The 20,148-nt window shown below is 46.8% G+C and overlaps 1 protein-coding gene and 1 non-coding gene across 2 annotated transcripts; one reads left to right on the top strand and one right to left on the bottom strand.

The window, feature by feature from the left end:
• Positions 1-8,846: 8,846 nt before the first annotated feature.
• On the bottom strand, positions 8,847-8,917 carry TRNAC-GCA. The gene has a single exon. It is a non-coding gene; the product is annotated as a tRNA-Cys (tRNA).
• A 1,927-nt stretch (positions 8,918-10,844) lies between these two features.
• On the top strand, positions 10,845-15,698 carry LOC119308765 (brassinosteroid LRR receptor kinase BRL1-like). The gene is made up of 2 exons (XM_037584907.1): positions 10,845-11,119; positions 11,526-15,698. The coding sequence occupies exon 2, from the start codon at positions 11,679-11,681 to the stop codon at positions 15,324-15,326; it is 3,648 nt and encodes a 1,215-aa protein (XP_037440804.1). The 5' UTR covers positions 10,845-11,119; positions 11,526-11,678; the 3' UTR covers positions 15,327-15,698.
• Positions 15,699-20,148: the final 4,450 nt, after the last annotated feature.

Genomic DNA, 20,148 nt, shown 5'->3' with positions numbered 1-20,148 from the left:
TCTTAGATGTGAAGTCATTACTCCCAATGCGGTAAGCATATGAAACATATATATCTTCAGATTTATGACATTCAACTCATTCAACCATTTACTCATAGGATATAAGTGAAGCACACGAGTAAATGACAAACTACTCCAAAAAGATATAAGTGAAGATCAATGAGTAGTTAAATAATTATGTAGCTATATGAAGACTCTCTCATTTAAGAATTTCAGATCTTGGTATTTTATTCAAACATCAAGCAAAATAAAATAAAATAACATGACGCTCCAAGCAAATCACATATCATGTGGTGAATAAAAATATAGCTCCAAGTAAAGTTACCGATGAACGAAGATGAAAGAGGGGATGCCATCCGGGGCATCCCCAAGATTAGGCTCTTGGTTGTCCTTGAATATTACCTTGGGGTGCCTTGGGAATCCCCAATCTTAGGCTCTTGCCACTCATTATTCCATAGTCCATCAAATCTTTACCCAAAACTTGAAAACTTCACAACACAAAACTCAACAGAAAAGTCGTAAGCTCCGTTAGTATAAGAAAATAAATCACCACTTAGGTACTGTTGTGAACTCATTATAAATTCATATTTGTGTAATATCTACTGTATTCCAACTTCTCTATGGTTCATACCCTCCGATACTACTCATAGATTAATCAAAATAAGCAAACAACACATAGAAAACAGAATTTGTCAAAAACAGAACAGTGTGTACTAATCTATATCATTCGAGTACTTCGGTAACTCCAAAAATTCTACCAAATTAGGAACTAATAAGAAATTTGTGTACAAATCCAGAGAAAAAGGAATCAGATCAAAAGCACGTTTCTGTGAATTATTAAAACTAATTTACTGGTGCAAAAGTTTCTGATTTTCAGCAGGGTCAACACAACTATCACCGTAAGCTATCCTAAAGGTCACTTGGCACTTTATTGAAACAAAATCTATAAAACATGATTACTACAGTATCATAATCATGTGGACACACAAAAACAGTAAGGGTAAATATCGGGTTGTCTCTCAACAAGCGCTTTTCTTTAATGCCTTTCTAGCTAGGCATGATGATGGCAATGATGCTCACATAAAAGATAAGAATTGGAACATAAAGAGAGCATCATGAAAAATATTACTAGCACATTTAAGCATAACCCACTTCCTATGCATAGGAATTTTGTGAGCAAACAACTTATGGGAACCATAATCAACTAGCATAGGAAGGCAAAACAAGCATAGCTTCAAGATTTTCAACACATAGAGAGGAAACTTGATATTATTGCAATTCCTACAAGCATATGTTCCTCCCTCATAATAATTTTCAGTAGCATCATGAATGAATTCAACAATATAACCAGCACATAAAGCATTCTTTTCATGATCTACTTGCAAAGAAATTTTACTACTCTCCACATAAGCAAGTTTATTCTTTATGGCATACGTATCATCAAAATAATTATCATAAATAGGAGGCATGCTTTCATCATAATAAAATTGCTCATCAAAACTTGGGGGACAAAAAAATATCATATTCATCAAACATAGATTCCCCAAGCTTGTGGCTTTGCATATCATTAGCATCATGGATATTCAAGGAATTCATACTAACAACATTGCAATCATGCTCATCATACAAAGATCTAGTACCAAACATTTTAATGCATTGTTCTTCTAGCAATTGAGCACAATTTTCCTTTCCATCATTCTCATGAAAGATATTAAAAAGATGAAGTGTATGAGGCAAACTCAATTCCTTTTTTTGTAATTTTCTTTTATAGACTAAACTAGTGAAAACAAGAAACTAAAAGATTCAATTGCAAGATCTAAAGATATACCTTCAAGCACTCACCTCCCCGGCAATGGCGCCAAAAAAGAGCTTGATGTCTACTACGCAACCTTCTCCTTGTAGACGTTGTTGGGCCTCCAAGTGCAGAGGTTTGTTGGATAGTAGAAATTTTTCCTCAAGTGGATGACCTAAGGTTTATCAATCCGTGGGAGGCGTAGGATGAAGATGGTCTCTCTCAAACAACCCTGCAACCAAATAACAAAGAGTCTCTTGTGTCCCCAACACACCCAATACAATGGCAAATTGTATACGTGCACTAGTTCAGCGAAGAGATGGTGATACAAGTGCAATATGGATAGTAGATATAGGTTTTTGTAATCTGAAAATATAAAAACAGCAAGGTAACTAATGATAAAAGTGAGCACAAACGGTATTGCAATGCTAGGAAACAAGGCCTAGGGTTCATACTTTCAGTAGTGCAAGTTCTCTCAACAATAATAACATACTTGGATCATATAACTATCCCTCAACATGCAACAAAGAGTCAATCCAAAGTCACTAATAGCGGAGAACAAACGAAGAGATTATTGTAGGGTACGAAACCACCTCAAAGTTATCCTTTCTGATCGATCTATTCAAGAGTACGTAGTAAAATAACATGAAGCTATTCTTTCTGTTCGATCTATCATATAGTTCGCACTAGAATAACACCTTAAGACACAAATCAGCCAAAACCCTAATGTCACCTAGATACTCCAATGTCACCTCAAGTATCCGTGGGCATGATTATATGATATGCATCACACAATCTCAAATTAATCTATTCAACCAACACAAAGTACTTCAAAGAGTGCCCCAAAGTTTCTAGCGAAGAGTCAAAGACGAAAACGTGTGCCAACCCCTATGCATAAGTTCATTAAACCCCCAAGTTTATCACCAAAACATACATCAAGTAGATCACGTGAATATCCCATTGTCACCACAGATAAGCACGACAAGACATACATGAAGTGTTCTCAAATCCTTAAAGACTCAATCCGACAAGACAACTTCAAGGGAAAAACTCAATCCATTACAAGAGAGTAGAGGGGGAGAAACATCATAAGATCCAACTATAATAGCAAAGCTCGCGATACATCAAGATCATGCCAAATCATGAACACGAGAGAGAGAGAGAGAGAGAGAGATCAAACACATAGCTACTGGTACATACCCTTAGCCCCGAGGGTGAACTACTCCCTCCTCGTCATGGAGAGCGCCAGCATGATGAAGATGGCGACTGGTGAGGGATCCTCCCCCTCCGGTAGGGTACCAGAACAGGGTCTCGATTGGTTTTTGGTGGCTACAGAGGCTGGCGGCGGCGGAACTCCTGATCTATTATGTTCCTCAATGTTTTTAGGGTATATGGACATATATAGGAGAAAGAAGTCGGTCAGGGGGGCCACGAGGGACCCACGAGGGTGGGGGCGCCCAAGGGGTAGGGCGCACCTCCCTGCCTCGTGGCTTCCTCGTTGCTTCTCTGACGTATACTCCAAGTCTCCTGGATTGCTTCCGTTCCAAAAATAACTCTCCCGAAGGTTTCATTCCATTTGGACTCCGTTTGATATTCCTTTTCTTCGAAACACTGAAATAGGCAAGAAAACAACAATTTGTGCTGGGCCTCCGGCTAATAGGTTAGTGCCAAAAATAATATAAAAGTGTATAATAAAACCCATAAACATCCAAAACAGGTAATATAATAGCTTGAATGCTTCATAAATTATAGATACGTTGGAGACGTATCAAGGATCCCAAAACAAGTTACTAATGTACCATGCTATTATGTGAGACAGGCATCCATGTTGGCAGCTACTGCTCAAGCTACAAAGGTTTCCGAGCTTAGTTGGATACTTAGATTAGCCGATGAGGAGCTTGACCGCGTCAATAAGCGGTTTGATGAAACGCAATGTATGCGGAACTTACATACCAGAAGTGATATGTGTATTGATTCTTTTAACTTTTTGAATTTTATGATTATAATCATAGTTGGCGTGGCCGACATTGAATCCCTCAAAAGCGCGCTTGCCCAAGCCAAGAAGGAGGCAGAGGCGAATAAGGTGGACGCTGACAAGGCGGCGAAAGAGCTGGAGGCGGAGCAAACTGCCCGCCGCCAACATGAAGCTCGGGTGGCCGAAGTCGAGCAAGAGCTCAAGGACACTATTACCAAGTGCGAGTCCTTGGAGCAGAAGACTTCAGACCAAGCATCTGAACTTGCCAAGACTCTCCGAGATATCAAGGAGGCCCGGGTTGAGTCCCAGAGTGCCCACCAGGAGATCCAGTAGGCAAGGCAGATAGCAGCTGGTAAGGTTTTTCTTCTGCAGAGTAAATTTCAAGTAAGAGATATATCTTGCTGACCCAAGTTTGGAGTTCTCCTAGTGCGTTTGCGGATCTGCCGAGCAGTGTTGCTGATGCCGCAGAGTTCTTCCGAGCTGGAGAGGGGAGCTCGACGGAGAAGCTATTCTGGTCACAGTACCTTACGCCAAAGCATCCGGCACCCCTCAGTGATCAGCTAAAGCAGCTGACCGAGCTGCATAGGGTGGCCGGGTTGGCCATGAAGGATGTAATAGTCCGACTTTGGCCAATCGAGCCCATGCCCAGCATCTACTTCGGACTCGTGAAGCGTCTAGTTGACGCACTTCCCCGGATTGACGCCATAAAGTGGTCAGACTGCATAGAAGGTGCCCGGATGGCCTTCGCCCGCATTAAGATGCAATGGGAGAAGATGAAGGCCACCGAAATTGCAACCGCAGGACCGCCTGAGGGAGTCCTAGGTTCGGGGGTCCTCAGGTGTTCGGCCCAGGAGTGTGGGCCGAGTTGCATGGGCCGTGCAGGATCAAGCTGAAGATTATCTACCGAGTCCGGATGAGGCTTCTCAATGCGTGGAAGGTGAGAATAGAGTCCGGAAGTTTCCCTAACTGTTAAACTAACCTTGAGAGATTACTTGTAGGTGATCATTGAGGACACACCTACACTTGAGAGATTACTTGTAGTTGATCAAGAAGGTCCAACAAGAATCAATGTCATTTCTACGCCAAAATTGATAGTGGTGGGCTACTCATCTGACAAATACTCCGAACTTGTTATTGGATCCGCACCCGTTCAGGTACAACAGTCGCCTTCTACCTCTCCTTCTACAAATTAACATCATTTCTAATTTTGAAGATGTTTGTTCGCCTGTCATCCAGAAAATGATTCCGACAAGCTTGACCCCAAAACTGCGCACAATGAAGGTCTTGGCACTAGAATCTATTGGCCCCAACCTGGAGCAAGTTGTCAGTTTCCTGAGATGCTTTATGTGCCTGGAGAAGATATATATCGAGGTGATGTTCCGTTCCTGTTAAATGTTAACCATAAGGGAGTTCAATTTGTGATACCTTTTTTCCAAGTTTACAATGACTATGTGCTATGATTTCTGAAGGATTCTTTTGGAGGACTTCAGTACATACATGTCCCTCCCCCATATTGGTTGCTTGATCCATATGGTTACAATCCATAAGCATTTCCCATTTGGATTCATCTGTACTAGTTTTATTAGGGAACTTTTCATCCACTCCAACCTCTTGTGAAGAAGGCTACATTTTTCTAGAATGTAATCAAATGCCCATTTAATCATGTCAGATCGATGATGGCATGTTAGTGCATTTTACAAATCCTGCAAACCAAATAGGCATGTAGCAGTGTTCAAAACTGCATGTAGGCACTAACATGTTTTCTTCTTTTGCAGATAAGATTAGGCCCAGTGGTGGATAATGTGATACGATACAATAATCACGTCGAATGCCTAGATCTGCATCTTTCAAAAATTACTTTGAACTCCTATCGAGGGACCTTACCGGAGATTATATTTGCCAGGTTCTTTGTTATCAGAGCAAGGGTGCTGAAGGTAATGAGATTTTCCCTACATTTATTTTGAAAAAATGAATGGTTTGTTGATCAGCGCCGGCGCCTGCAGTAGAATGGAATAGGCTCCGAAAATGCTGAATTTCATTTTGGAACTTCAGATGACAGGGCAAGCGGAAGTCATCGTGTCGACCCCATACATGACTTCTCAGTGGCTAACCCCTTTGTAAAAATTATGAGGTTTCGAAACCAGACTTAGAAGTGGTAATATTAGTTTGAACCTCTCTGATATCCATGTTCAGCGGATCAGTGCAAGTGTTTGCAGCTGATGAGCTGAATTTCATTTCTAATATCAGTTTGAACCTTGTAATCTTTGAATTTGAGCCATATAACTCTGGAATTTGAACCTTGTAATATTTCGAGCTATTGTGGTACAATCGTTGAAATGGCATCGTATGAGACTCGTATATTGGTAGCACATTTTGACCTTAATATGCAATGGTCTTAGATTTTATTAACCATTCTCGAATTTGTTTACTTGTCGGCCTCAAAGCAAACGATCTGTATAGCTAACTCGACTGCGATCTTCGACATTATTGCACACAGTTGGTTTCTTCAACCATGTGCCCTGTAGAGCGCAGAATTAATTATCGCACTTGAGTGTCCATCATCACCCTTCTGTGTAACTTTGACCTCATCACCCACGGGTAAACTTATGACCTAAGTCATTCCACACACTTCGGTTTTACAAAGCTTTTTGCCAATAAACGCCCATGATTTGTCCCTCTTCTAGCCGACGCATGGCCAAACTAGCTGTGCGGGAAGCTCGTGCGGTAGCGCGGGAACATGCTCACCGACGATACATTTGGCGCCTCTTCGAGCCCATGCATGGTCAAAAGAAACGCGTGTGGTGCGGTGTTGTCAAGCATGCACTGGAATCATCCGCTATGAACACTGTGACAAGATGTGATGATTACAGGCCATCGGCCCCCATTTATTACATCGGCCATTTAACCCTTGTGTCTCTTCAACCTTTCGATCGCGCTCCACCATTACAAGAAGCACACCCACCACGACAAATTCTTAGAGGGTATCCTGTGCGGCTCCAATGGCGCTCCGAGCGGCTGCCGACGACGAGCGGCAGTTCACCATGCATGCCGTGGTGGACACCCACAGAAGGTTCACGAACCTCTCGGTGGTGTACACCAATGACCCGGTTTGGGTGGAGCACTCCATCCACATCATGGAGTTGTTACTTGCCGAGGAGAAGTACAAGGTGGTCGGGTTCGACCTCGAGTACACCCGCACTTGTGTCGGGTCTCGTCCCAAGGTCGTCATTGCCCAGATGTGCGTGCGCCACCACGTCCTCCTCTACCACTACTGCCTGGCCACAAGCCCTTGCGAGCGTTTCGCCTGGTTTGTCAACATCCCCCACTACATGTTTGCTATGGTGCACACCACCAACGATGTAAAGGTGCTCAAGAATTCGGGCATCACTTGCCAGAATCTTGTTGACATCCAGGGCCAATACAAGATCTGGGCAGCAAGGAGCATGAGAAGGACTCACTGGTTCACCTCGCCGAGGCCATCATCGACCCCTATTATAGAGACATGAAGGATTCTCGCAACAAGGACAAGCGTGCCTGGCACTCGGTCTGGACAGAGAAACTTGACAAAGCTCATGTCGTGTACGCGGACAAGGAGGCATACACGAGCTACGACATGTATAGGCGGATCATTGACATGGGGAAGTGCCTCCTTCCCCAAAACAGCCAGGGATCTAGCCGAAAGTAGAGCAATGGCAAGCGTCGTCGCAACAATAAGTAGATGATTTGATCCTCGTTTCTCCTAGTTTAGTATGCATGTAATTGCTTACTTTGGTGTGTGGAAATGTTATGTGTGTAGTCACTTGTATAATTGTATGATTAATTTGATTATGCAATGCTGTTTTTTAAGTATATATGTTGATGCTCTGTAGACAGAGCGTAGATGTTGTGCGGACAAAGAAAATCATATCACACACGGACTAAACAATGGAACCCGTCGGTGATGTTTTCATCAATCACTCACAATTATATACCAGCAATCGTTTGCTCACAACACACACGACTTGTTAACATGAATCGTCTGTGTTGTTATCGGTCTTCCCACACGTTTCTGATTACAGACCTATTTGCCGCGTACCACACACATTTTGTTAAGTTGAACCGTTTATGTTCTCTTCGCTCAACGCAAACAGTTCATCCGAGTGAATTGTATGCCGTATATCGCGCACACCTTGTTCTGGCTGACCGTTCTTTTGTGTTTCCTAATCACAAACAGTTCATCCGAGTGAACCGTATGCTGTATATTGCACACATCTTCATCTGGCTGCCTGTTTCTTTTGTTTCGCCTCATCGCAAACAGTTTATTGAACTGAACCGTATGCCCCTCATCTCACACGCAACTAAATTCTGAGCCGTGTTTGATGCATCCGTCATCGCAAATGTTTTGCATCTTTTTTGACTTTTTACACCACTATTTGTGATAATTGCATCGCACACAGTCTCGTTGAAGGGTCTTTGATCGTAGTGTCGTGTTAGCAGCATCCTGCAGTAATGGCTGTTATTTTTTGACCGACTTAACACCAAAGACATGCTTGTCAGACGCCACTGGAGGCTGTCTGAGGATGATAATTTGTGTGTCATTTGTGCTGCCTAGGTTTATGAAGACATGCTTCACCTTTTCTTTAACTGCAATTTTCAGTTTCAGAGTCTGGAATTACCCGGGGATTGACTGGACAAGTGGCAATGATATTCAACAATGTATCTCACACGCAAGGAACTCCTTCAGGCATCCTTTCTTCTTTGAGGTGATGCTCACAACTGCTTGGAACATCCGGATCTTGCACAATGGAAGGACTTTCATAGGGGAAAGAGCATCCTTTTGCTGTTTGAAAATGTAATTTTGTACATGATGTAACTCTTTTGTCTCATAGGTTAGCTTCTCCCACCAGAGATAAGCTCCTGGCTTGGGGTAACTCTCTAATTTAGATGATAGGTAACCCTAGTTTGAGGATAGAACTATGGTATGGTTTCTCTAAACCCAGTATTGGCAGGCCCAGTTACTTTCTTGCCCGGACTTATGCGAAGTAAAAATTTATCGAATTCGATCAACACTATAAAAAAAACCTAAGTATTTTATTGATCAGGCGGCACCCAGATTTGAACTGGGGATAAAGGATTTGCAGTCCCCTGCCTTACTGCTTGGCCATGCCGCCAAAAAAATCCGATCAAAAATCTAGAAAACAGCAAGTATTCATCCACGTTTACTTACGAAAAGCCCCTTTCTTTTATTCTGAATATAAGTATAGTTAAGTAGCCCTCTATTTAGATGTAACTTCTGTAATTCAGACTTTTTCTTTGTTTGATTTTGGAATAAAAGGTTGTGGGGCTTTGCCTCACAGTAGTTAGTTTCAAAAAGAATTACAATATGGATAGGAACATCACTTGTGGAATTCAGTAAAGTGATACCATTATTACATCGCATATTGTAACACAATATTGCTCGTTGTACAATAACTTAATTTGGTCTTCCTCCTTGAGTTAGATAATATCATATTTTGCTACCGAATTTCACATGTATCTATATATCATTTCCATATAATTTTCTTGAAAACTTATAAGTACTAGATCATGAGTATATGATCCTAGGATAAGGAAATTTCTATTCACTAGGGAAATACTTGATTCGAATGAGCATACAAAATAGGTTGGAGTGAATGCCGAAATTCATATCATTCTTTTTGTGAGGAAAAGGCTTTGTATTACTCCATCATGTCGTAATCATCCTTACAAAGATGGGGACGAGAGAAGGCGTTTTACTCCATCATGTGGTAATCCTCCTTACAAAGATGGGGACGAGAGAAGGTGTATTACTCCATCATGTGGTAATCCTCCTTACAAAGATGGGGACGAGAGAAGGCGTATTACTCCATCATGTGGTAATCCTCCTTACAAAGATGGGGACCAGAGAAAGCCCCGACCAGATAAAACCCGCCGTACACGGCTCAAGGCTACTAATGTTCCGAGTTTGACTGATACGAGCAATATGTATCTCGCTTCCCTCTTGAAACAAAAACTTCACCTCTTGGACCAACATTGCGTGAGGAAACCTATCAACACTCGAAGATGACCTTCGCTGCCTCAAGGCAGTCTGACTCCAGGATAATGGGAAGCGATGACCATTGTAACGCTTGGGCAAGGCCCTCGATGATCTCGTGCAATTCAAACTATAGAGCATCAACGTAGAAACAGAGAAATGAAAGGAGGGGAACATGATGTCACCTAGATGTCCTTGAGGGACCATTCCGCAGCCCCTGAGCCATCCGACTAGATGTAGGAGCCATTTTGGGGGCCATGGAAATTCCTATCAAACAGAGGCAGAAGAATTTAGGTCGCACCATTCATTTGTTCTGAAGGACATCTAGCCACTTTGATTTATAAAACACTGTTTTTTATAGAAAAGACAAGATTGCAGTGTTTTACCCAATCCAACCCTAATGGATTTGAGGAGATGATTTCTTTTCCTATAAAAATGTAGTGCGAAAAATTCATACAAAAAATCCCTATTAAGATTTATTTTTTTGTTCTATGATCCAGATCTACTATAGAAGTTCACAGAAAGTACAACGCATCCCAGAAGTAATAAAAATTATAACGAGGGATCCCTATCAAAATAAAGGAACACACATACTCCAGCCCTACAAAAAATGCAGGATTTTCCCGTCACAGAAATGGAATCAACGTGAAAGAAATCCCCGGTGCCCCAAACGTGTGGTCCGTGCCTGGGAGCAGGAGATGATGCCCAAAAGCCGGGCTCGCTCGCTCGGGGGAATCAAATCCCAGGTTTGACCGGACTCAGCCTCACTCGGACGCTGAGCTGAAGAGACCCCCACACACATGCATGCCAAGGAAAGAAAGAAGAAGAAAATAAAGCGAGCATTTGGATTTTGGAGCACCCAAACCAACTCAACCATTTCCAATTTTCCATCCAGCCCCTCGGCGGGAGCGAGTAATTACCCTTGGAAACCCGCGCAGCCTCCCCCCGTTCTCCTGCGAATAAACAACTCGGCGCCCCCCTTCTTTTCGGGCTAAATTGCCGTCGCAAGCAAACAAGCCCCGTGGAGGGGAGGCTGCTCGCTAAACTAATGGCGGTTGAGTAGCGCGCCGGAGCTCTGTCTCTCCCTCCCTCCCTCCCCTGCTACTCCTACTTAAATAGTCAAGTGTAGGCCTGTGTGTGCTTCCTCTGCTTCTGCTTCTGCTTCTTCCTCGTCCAGCACCATCTCTCTTCCCTTCCCTTCCCTTGTCCTCGCCTGCGCGATTCTTGCGGCACCTAGATTCTCCACCTGTGGGATCGCTTCGTCCATTTCGTTCTTGATGAGGTTTCAGCTTCAGGCGCCCTACTTCTCCTCCTCGCCAAGGTGCGGGACTCTCCTAATCATTCCGGGCTCCCCTCTCTTTATTATGTTGCTTCTTGGTTTCGTTGCAGCCAATGTTTCGCTGGGCTTTTGTTGGCTTGAAGGTTGCAATTGGGCTTTTTTGGCTGGGACATGTTTGTGATTTGCGTCCGAATTGGAGCTCGTTTCTTGCAAGGATTCGTTCCATGGGTTCTATCCAGTCTCAGACGTTTTGGGTTTTGGGGGTTTAGTGCGTTGAATTTGGCCCAAGAATTACGCATTTGCTCCCGTTGTTCTTGCGTGCTTTCCCCTGCCAAGATTCCTTACGTTCTCCTTTTTTTTTGTTCTTTGTGCACGAGCAAATTGTGCTGCCAATTCGGGTCGAGTTTGCTTCCCTAACCGATGAGCTGAAATTTGGACGAATTTGCAGGGAAATCGCGACCCATATCTTCTCCGTCGACATGTGAAGCCACCCAAGAAGACGGCAGCACGCAACGCCCACCGCCGCCGGAGGCATCTCCTGTTTTCTCCTCCTTCCTTGCAAGAATCGACGGCTGCGAATTGACGCAGAGGACCAGAAGCCATGTCGGCCTCCCCGCCCTTCACGGTGGCCTTCTTCTCCTTCTTGCTCCTGCTGCTTCGGTTGCTGGCGCCCGCCATTGCCGACGCCGGCGAGGCGGCGGCGCTGCTCGCCTTCAGGCGCGCGTCCGTGGTGGACGACCCGCGCGGCGCTCTCACCAACTGGGCCTCCGGTGCCGCCGGCAACTCCACCGCGCCCTGCTCGTGGGCCGGCGTCACGTGCGCGCCGCCGCTCGACGGCCGGGTCGTCGCCCTCAACCTCAGCGGCATGGACCTCGCCGGCGACCTTCGGCTCGGTGCGCTCCTTGCCCTCCCGGCGCTGCAGCGTCTCGATTTGCGCCGCAATGCCTTCTACGGCAACCTCTCGCACGCGCCGCCGTCATCGTCGTCGTGCGCGCTCGTGGAGGTGGACATATCCTCGAACGCCTTCAACAGGACGCTGCCCCCGGCGTTCCTGTCGTCCTGCGGCGCGCTGCGGTTCCTGAACCTGTCGAGGAACGCCCTCGCCGGCGGTGGGTTCCCGTTTCCGTCGTCGCTGCGGTCGCTCGACCTGTCGCGTAACCACCTGGAGGACGCCGGCCTGCTCAACTACTCCTTCGCCGGCTGCCATGGCCTGCGCTACCTCAACCTCTCGGCCAACCTCTTCACGGGCCGGCTGCCGGAGCTGGCGTCCTGCAGCGTGGTCACCACGCTCGACGTGTCGTGGAACCAGATCTCAGGCGCGCTCCCCGCCGAGTTCATGGCGACCGCGCCGGCCAACTTGACGTACCTGAGCATTGCCCGAAACAACCTAACCGGTGATGTCTCTGGGTACAACTTCGGCGTGTGCGGCAACCTGACGGTGCTTGATTGGTCCAACAATGTCCTAAGCAGCACCGGATTGCCGCCGAGTCTCGCCAACTGCCGGCGCCTTGAGTCTCTCGACATGTCAGGGAACAAGCTTCTCTCCGGCTCAATACCGACCTTCTTCACCGAACTCCCTTCTCTGAAGAGACTGGCATTGGCCGGCAACGAGTTCGCCGGCCCGATACCGGAGGAGCTGAGCCAGCTGTGCGGCAGAATCGTCGATCTGGACCTGTCGAGCAACCGGCTGGTCGGTGGCTTGCCGGCGAGCTTTGCAAAGTGCAGCTCCCTCGAGGTGCTCGACCTCAGAGCGAACCAGCTCTCTGGAGACTTTGTGGCCAGCGTCGTCAGCACCATCTCCTCGCTCCGCGTGCTGCGGCTTGCATTCAACAACATCACCGGCGCGAACCCGCTGCCGGCGCTCGCGGCGGGGTGCCCATTGCTGGAGGAGATCGACCTCGGGTCCAACGAGCTCGACGGAGAACTCATGCCGGACCTGTGCTCATCACTGCCTTCTCTGAAGAAGCTGTTCCTCCCAAACAACTACCTCAACGGCACTGTGCCGACGTCGCTCGGCAACTGCGCTAACCTGGAGTCCATTGATCTGAGCTTCAATTTCCTGGTTGGTCAGATCCCGCCAGAAGTAATCACTCTGCCGAAGCTGGTCGATCTGGTCATGTGGGCGAATGGCCTGTCCGGCGCGATACCGGACATCCTATGTTCCAATGGCACCGCGCTGGCGACACTGGTGATAAGCTACAACAACTTCACCGGAGGCATCCCGCCGTCCATCACAAGCTGCGTGAACCTCATCTGGGTGTCGCTGTCGGCCAACTGTCTCACCGGGGGCGTGCCGCCGGGCTTCTCCAAGCTCCAGAAGCTGGCCATCCTGCAGCTCAACAAGAACCAGCTCTCCGGGCGCGTGCCGGCGGAGCTCGGCAGGTGCAACAACCTCATATGGCTGGACCTCAACAGCAACGGCTTCACCGGCACGATACCCTCGGAGCTGGCAGCCCAGGCGGGGCTCGTTCCGGAGGGGATCGTGTCAGGGAAGGAGTTCGTCTTCCTCCGCAACGAGGCCGGCAACATCTGCCCCGGCGCCGGACTGCTCTTCGAGTTCTTTGGCATCCGGCCAGAGCGCTTGACCGGGTTCACCCCCGCGGTGCGCATGTGCCCAGTCACCAGGATTTACACGGGCACCACGGTATACACATTCAGCAGCAATGGCAGTATGATCTTCCTCGACCTCTCGTACAACGGCCTCACCGGCGAGATACCGGACAGCCTCGGGAGCATGGCGTACCTCGTCGTCCTCAACTTGGGGCACAATGAGCTCAGCGGCAAGATACCGGAGGCATTTTCAGGGCTGGAACTGATGGGCGCCATGGACCTGTCAAACAATCACCTCGTTGGCGGCATACCCTCAGGTTTTGGTAGCCTGCATTTCCTCGTTGACTTCGACGTCTCCAGCAACAACCTCACCGGTCCGATCCCTTCCTCCGGCCAGCTCACCACCTTCCAGCCGGCCCGGTACGGGAACAACTCTGGTCTCTGTGGCATTCCTCTGCCGCCATGCGGGCACAGTGCGGGAGGGGGGAGCGGAGGAGGAGGTTCACATGATGGGAGGAGGAAGGTGATCGGGGCGAGCATACTCGTCGGAGTGGCGCTCTCGGTGCTCATTCTCCTCCTGCTCTTGGTCACGCTCTGCAAGCTCTGGAAGAGCCAGAAGACCGAGGAGATCAGAACCGGGTACATCGAGAGCCTCCCGACGTCCGGCGCCACGAGCTGGAAGCTGTCCGGCGTCGAGGAGCCACTGAGCATCAACGTGGCAACATTCGAGAAGCCGCTGAGGAAGCTCACCTTCGCGCACCTCCTCGAGGCCACCAATGGCTTCAGCGCCGAGACCCTCGTGGGCTCGGGGGGTTTTGGCGAGGTTTACAAGGCCAGGCTCAAGGACGGCAGCGTCGTGGCCATCAAGAAGCTCATCCATTACACGGGCCAGGGCGACAGGGAGTTCACGGCGGAGATGGAGACCATCGGCAAGATCAAGCACCGCAACCTCGTCCCGCTGCTCGGGTACTGCAAGGTCGGCGACGAGCGGCTCCTCGTGTACGAGTACATGAAGCACGGCAGCTTGGACGTGGTGCTCCATGAAAACGACGACAAGGCCATGGTGAAGCTCGACTGGGCGGCGAGGAAGAAGATCGCCATCGGGTCGGCGAGGGGCCTGGCCTTCCTCCATCACAGCTGCATCCCCCACATCATCCACCGGGACATGAAGTCGAGCAACGTGCTCCTGGACAACAACCTCGACGCCCGGGTGTCGGACTTCGGGATGGCGAGGCTGATGAACGCGCTGGACACGCATCTGAGCGTGAGCACGCTGGCGGGCACGCCCGGGTACGTCCCGCCGGAGTACTACCAGAGCTTCCGGTGCACCACCAAAGGCGACGTCTACAGCTATGGCGTCGTGCTCCTGGAGCTCCTCACCGGGAAGAAGCCGATCGACCCGACCGAGTTCGGCGACAACAACCTGGTCGGCTGGGTGAAGCAGATGCTCAAGGACAACAAGGGCGGCGAGATCTTCGACCCGACGCTGACCGACACCAAGTCCGGGGAGGCCGAGCTCGATCAGTACCTGAAGATCGCTTCCGAGTGCCTGGATGACCGGCCGGCCAGAAGGCCTACCATGATCCAGGTCATGGCAATGTTCAAGGAGCTGCAGCTTGACTCCGACAGCGACTTCCTCGACGGCTTCTCGATCAACTCCTCAACCATAGATGAATCGGCAGAGAAATCATCGTCGTAATGTTTTCCTTTTCTTGTTCTTTTTTTCATGCTCTGGAGGGATAGAACAGCGAGATAGCTCAATCATTTTAGGTTACAAAAAAAAGGTCGTAGTGTCCTCCAATTCACTGGGGGAGGTTGTACTTTTGTGGTTCCACTCTCTGTATATAAGAGTCCAAAGTATGAAGAGGGACATGAAGGTAGTACTCCCTCCGTTCGGAATTACTTGTCTCGAAAATGAATGTATGTAGAACTAAAATACATCTAGATACATCCATTTCTGCGACAAGTAATTCCAAACGGATGGAGTAGCTTTTATATTTGCAGTAGTTGCAGGAAAAGGATCAATCTTATTGCTCGTGTTTCAGCATCAATCTTGCTCAAGTTCTTTTCAGTTGCATGTCTCAGACTGTCATGTGTACTTTTACCTACCAGAATCAGTTATTTGGAAGAATTGACTGTGTTGTTCTTGACTGTCTTGTTGCTGTCAGTTTATGATTGACACTTTGCAGGCGGTGGTAGTGAACAAAAAGAGAGAGAGATCCAGAAGATGTTACGTCCATGGCAGGCCATGCAAGTCATTATCTCATTTTCTATTGTGTATGTGCTTGACCGGGCGGCGTTGTCGTCTTTCCTTGACAAAACAAAATCTGTAGCCGATGGTGCTGATGTCAGTGAGCACAGGAATGCCGGCTCAGGGCGTTGAAAAATCCAGCCCCTAGATCTTGTGGGCAGTAGCACCACCTGAATCATGGATGTACTTTGCCAGGTTTTGATTTGTCTGCTTGCTGAATGATTGCTGTGGTGACGAAGCTGGGCAACAGAAATTAAAGGAGCTGTTCAGTTCTGCGACTCTCTCTGGTACTCGTATTCTGTCTGCTGACAGGGCCTGAGACGGATGTAGCAGACATCTCGAGCAGGTGGTTGTGGACAAACTGAAGAGCAGGAGGAGATAAGGTCTGAATCATATGGCAAAATTGATAAATTTGATCTCAGGGCGAAAGTATTTCACAAACTAAACTGTTTTTGAAAGTATTTTACACAACTGACTCTTTTGTGCAGCGCAGCGCCTTGCTGTCGGGCGCTGCATATAAAAGGTTAGCTGGGTGAAATACTCTTAAAAACAATCTAGTTTGTGAAATACTTTCGCCCTAAGGTTAAATTTGTTCATTTTGCTGAATCATATGCTGTACATTTTTCTTCCGTGGTTGCATGGGGTAGGATTTGCTGGCTCATCTTGGCATCCCATCTTTTCTCTAAAGCTTGGCATTTGATATTCTACATAGAAGCTTCCTATTGTTTTGTAAGACTATATTCCTCCTCTTTCAAAGACCCTGGTGCATGCTCAAGTCTTGCGAGGATCTATTATGTCAAAAGGGGGTTTCTGGTGTGTGTGTGTGTGTGTGTTCATTCATACTGAAACACTCTCCTTTGCATCGGCAGCTTTCGTTTCGTTTGTTGGCTTTTCTGCTGTCAAAGGTGGTTACGGCTTCTCTTCTGATTCAGCACATACTTTTGGACTTTGAACGCACGGGTTGCTTGCTGACCCTTAGACGGAGGATTAGGACCAAAGCTGTAGGAGTTGTATTACAGAATTGTCAAGTAGGGATGGCATTTTTTTCCCGACGAAGTCAAGTAGGGCATGGCATGTCGATTTTTGTTTTGTTGAATAATAAACTCTATAAAGACAGTAATCATGCACCTTTATCCACCCAGACGGGAACAAGGAACGAAAAGAGCTCCAAGCCAGGCCAGATGAGCAAGCAAGCCAGCAGGCAGGGCGAGCATCGCTTTCGTGCCCGCTCAGCGCATTGTTTTCAAAGGGATTTGGTGTTAGGCAGCTGAGCTAACCAGCAGGATAACAATGGAGACATGCGTGCGTGCGCGCGTACGTTACGTCCACACGTGTGCGTTGTAAAATCAGGGGCCATGAATGAATGATGATAATAGCAGTTGATTTGGACGCATGGTGCGTGTGCATGCGCGACTTGTTCAGTTTTGTTTCTTGTGTTCCGTTTTTCTGTCTGTCTAGCAGACAAGGGGAGCGCCCGTGGAGGAGGAAGGGCATCATGGCTGCATGCTATGATGAGGCAAATCTGGCAAATGGCAACCCCAGGCCCAGCTCATGTGTAGTGTAGCCCAGCTCATGTGTAGTGTAGACAATTAGAGCCAGCCCCAGCTGGTGCCATCATCTCTCTCTTACACGAGCACACACACACGGTGCAAATGTGGAAACAAATGCCACTTGGCATGCTTTTCCCAGACATTTGGCCTGTGGCTACAGCTGTAGTACCAGAGAAAGAACTGCACACTATGTAATTATTAGAAGCAGAGAGAAACGAATCACTGAATTGTCTTAGTCTGAATTAGTAAACCAAATGTCCCTGTCTGCTTACTTGCCTGATGAGGCTTCCAATCTTGTCCTCCGATGATGATATTACTCTTGCGGGCCAGTCATCCATGATGCACGCGAGCCATACTTGACGCTGGTGACATGCCCTCACTTCTGCTAGCGAAAGCCAAGAGGATATATATGGACCACAAAGCAGATTTGTATCAGATGTTGCCCAGGTGTTAGAAATAAATGGGCTTTACCCATTAACAAATTTTGAAATCTCAAACGAGCCCATTGGAAAAATGCCAAATGGTGATGTGGTGCTAAAGTTTAGTCCCATACCGCTAGTTGAGAAAGTGTTGGACCTCTTTATATGATGGCTTCTGTTCACAACTCTAAGTGATGCATTGAGGAAAGAAATAGGAGACCACACACGCGCACTCGCTTGCCTGCCGGCTTGCCGGCGAGGCATGTGCACGCGACACGCGCATGAATGGTCCGCCAAAATCCGGTATATTGCCTTCCAGGGGTGCATCTTTCTTTTTATTTTTGCCATTTTTATTTTTTGATGTCTTGGTAGACAAGTTAATTACTTCCTTGTACCGATAAGTGTATGAGTTAGAATCCAAGTTGGTTTGAGATCGTGATCGTGACACAATACCGCCTCTAATGCTTTATATATAATGCTACCAAAGATACATCAAAAACACCTAGGGTTTTGCCTCATCTCGCAACTTGCGCCGCCACCATAGTCTACTATACCCCGAACGCCAGTGTGCATCGGTGTGCAGGAGAGCAGGTCTCCGGCACTGTTCATCCATGCGATCTTGTACTAGAAGAGGACGAATTAGATTTTTGGGAAGCGCTTTGCACGACTGCTCAAGTTCATCATCACGGGTCATCTTCCATCAAAGACGGGCGGTGCTACTCATCGTCATCTCCGTCGCCGACATCGCATCAACATCATCGCTCCCACAGCAACCAACGAACAGTACATTCATCGTGATTTGTTCATGTCCCTATCTGCTGTTGCTGCTTCATGTGCGATGTTGTTGTGCATGTTTTCCTCTTCACCTAGTATGCTGGATTGTTGCATGCTAATTTCTTCTATAGTTACGAATTATTTACTGAAATTAGTCATGAATTTGCCTAATATTCTAACAATCCTTTAAGGCATGTTGCCAACCTGCCTTACAACTTTGAGAGGTTTGCATCTTCACCTAGAGACGGTCACATATTACTCTTCTCAGTTAACCAATAGCTTGTTTTTTCCACGTCCTAATTCACAGGATCTTCGATCACAAAGGTTGAGTTACTACTATGGTGTAACATCCATGGGTCTCATACCCATCTCCCTCGATGCAATATTTATCATATTTCATAATAGTCCCTTTGTGAAGAGATTTCCAAGGTTTTGTCGGTTTGAATATACGTACAATTGTTATTCCGGAGTTTCTCAATTTCCTAATAGATTTCAAACGTATCTTCACGTGTCTTGATGACTTCGCATTGTCCTTAGAATTTTTCACTTTAGCGATAACCGTTTGGTTGTCACAATTCATAAGAATAGTCGATAGAGATTTTTCAACCACATGCAAGTCCATAAAGAGCTCGCGCAACCATTCTGCCTCAACAGTGGCCGTGTCTAAAGCAGTTAGTTCTACTTCCATATTTGACCTTGTCAATATGGTCTGCTTGCAAGAACTCCATGACACTGCGCCACCTCAATGAGTAAATACATACCCACTTGTGGCATATAGTACATCAACATCAGAGATAGTTCGAAGCACTATATCCTTCTAACACAATAGGATGCCCTGAATAGTGAATTCCATAACTCATACTACCTCTCAGATAGCGCAAGACCTTACTAGTGCCATGGATATTATTATGTTTACATCAATTAGTTCATCCTTTCTCAATATTTATACCGTAAAAAATTACATGATAAACATGCTAGGTAGCATTCAACATCAAAAAAATATGTTTTTATCATTTACCTACTCGAGGACGAGCAAGAATTAAGCTTCGGGATGTTGATACGTCTCTGACGTATCTATACTTTTTGATTGTCTCATGCTATTATATTATCAATCTTAGATACTTAATATGGAATTTTATATCATTTTTGGAACCAGCCTATTAACTCAGTGCTAGTGTCAGTTGTTGTTTTCTGCTTGTTTTTGGTTTTATAGAAAACCTATACCAACCGGAGTCTAAACACGATGAAACTTTTGGCAATTTTTTTCTAAACATAAGAGACCCTAGAAGCTTCGAGGGAGGGCCAGGAGACCTACGATGAGACGGCAAGGCAACAAGGCGCGCCCTAGGGTAGCAAGTGCTCGAACTTTGATATGGAATCCCACCATGATCCACACCACACACATGCCAAGATGAATCCACCTTTTGGTCAAATGCCTCTCATTGTCGGTGGAAATTGTAAACTTTGCGGGCTAACGAATGGGCACGTCGCTGATAACCGCACGAGGGAGAGTGTCCGAGAGGACCA

This window comes from Triticum dicoccoides, chromosome 5B (assembly GCF_002162155.2).
Source record: "Triticum dicoccoides isolate Atlit2015 ecotype Zavitan chromosome 5B, WEW_v2.0, whole genome shotgun sequence".
In the NCBI taxonomy this organism is placed as follows: domain Eukaryota; kingdom Viridiplantae; phylum Streptophyta; class Magnoliopsida; order Poales; family Poaceae; genus Triticum; species Triticum dicoccoides.
The sequence above is the reverse complement of the archived record's forward strand: the minus strand, read 5'-3'. Positions and strand labels throughout refer to the sequence as shown.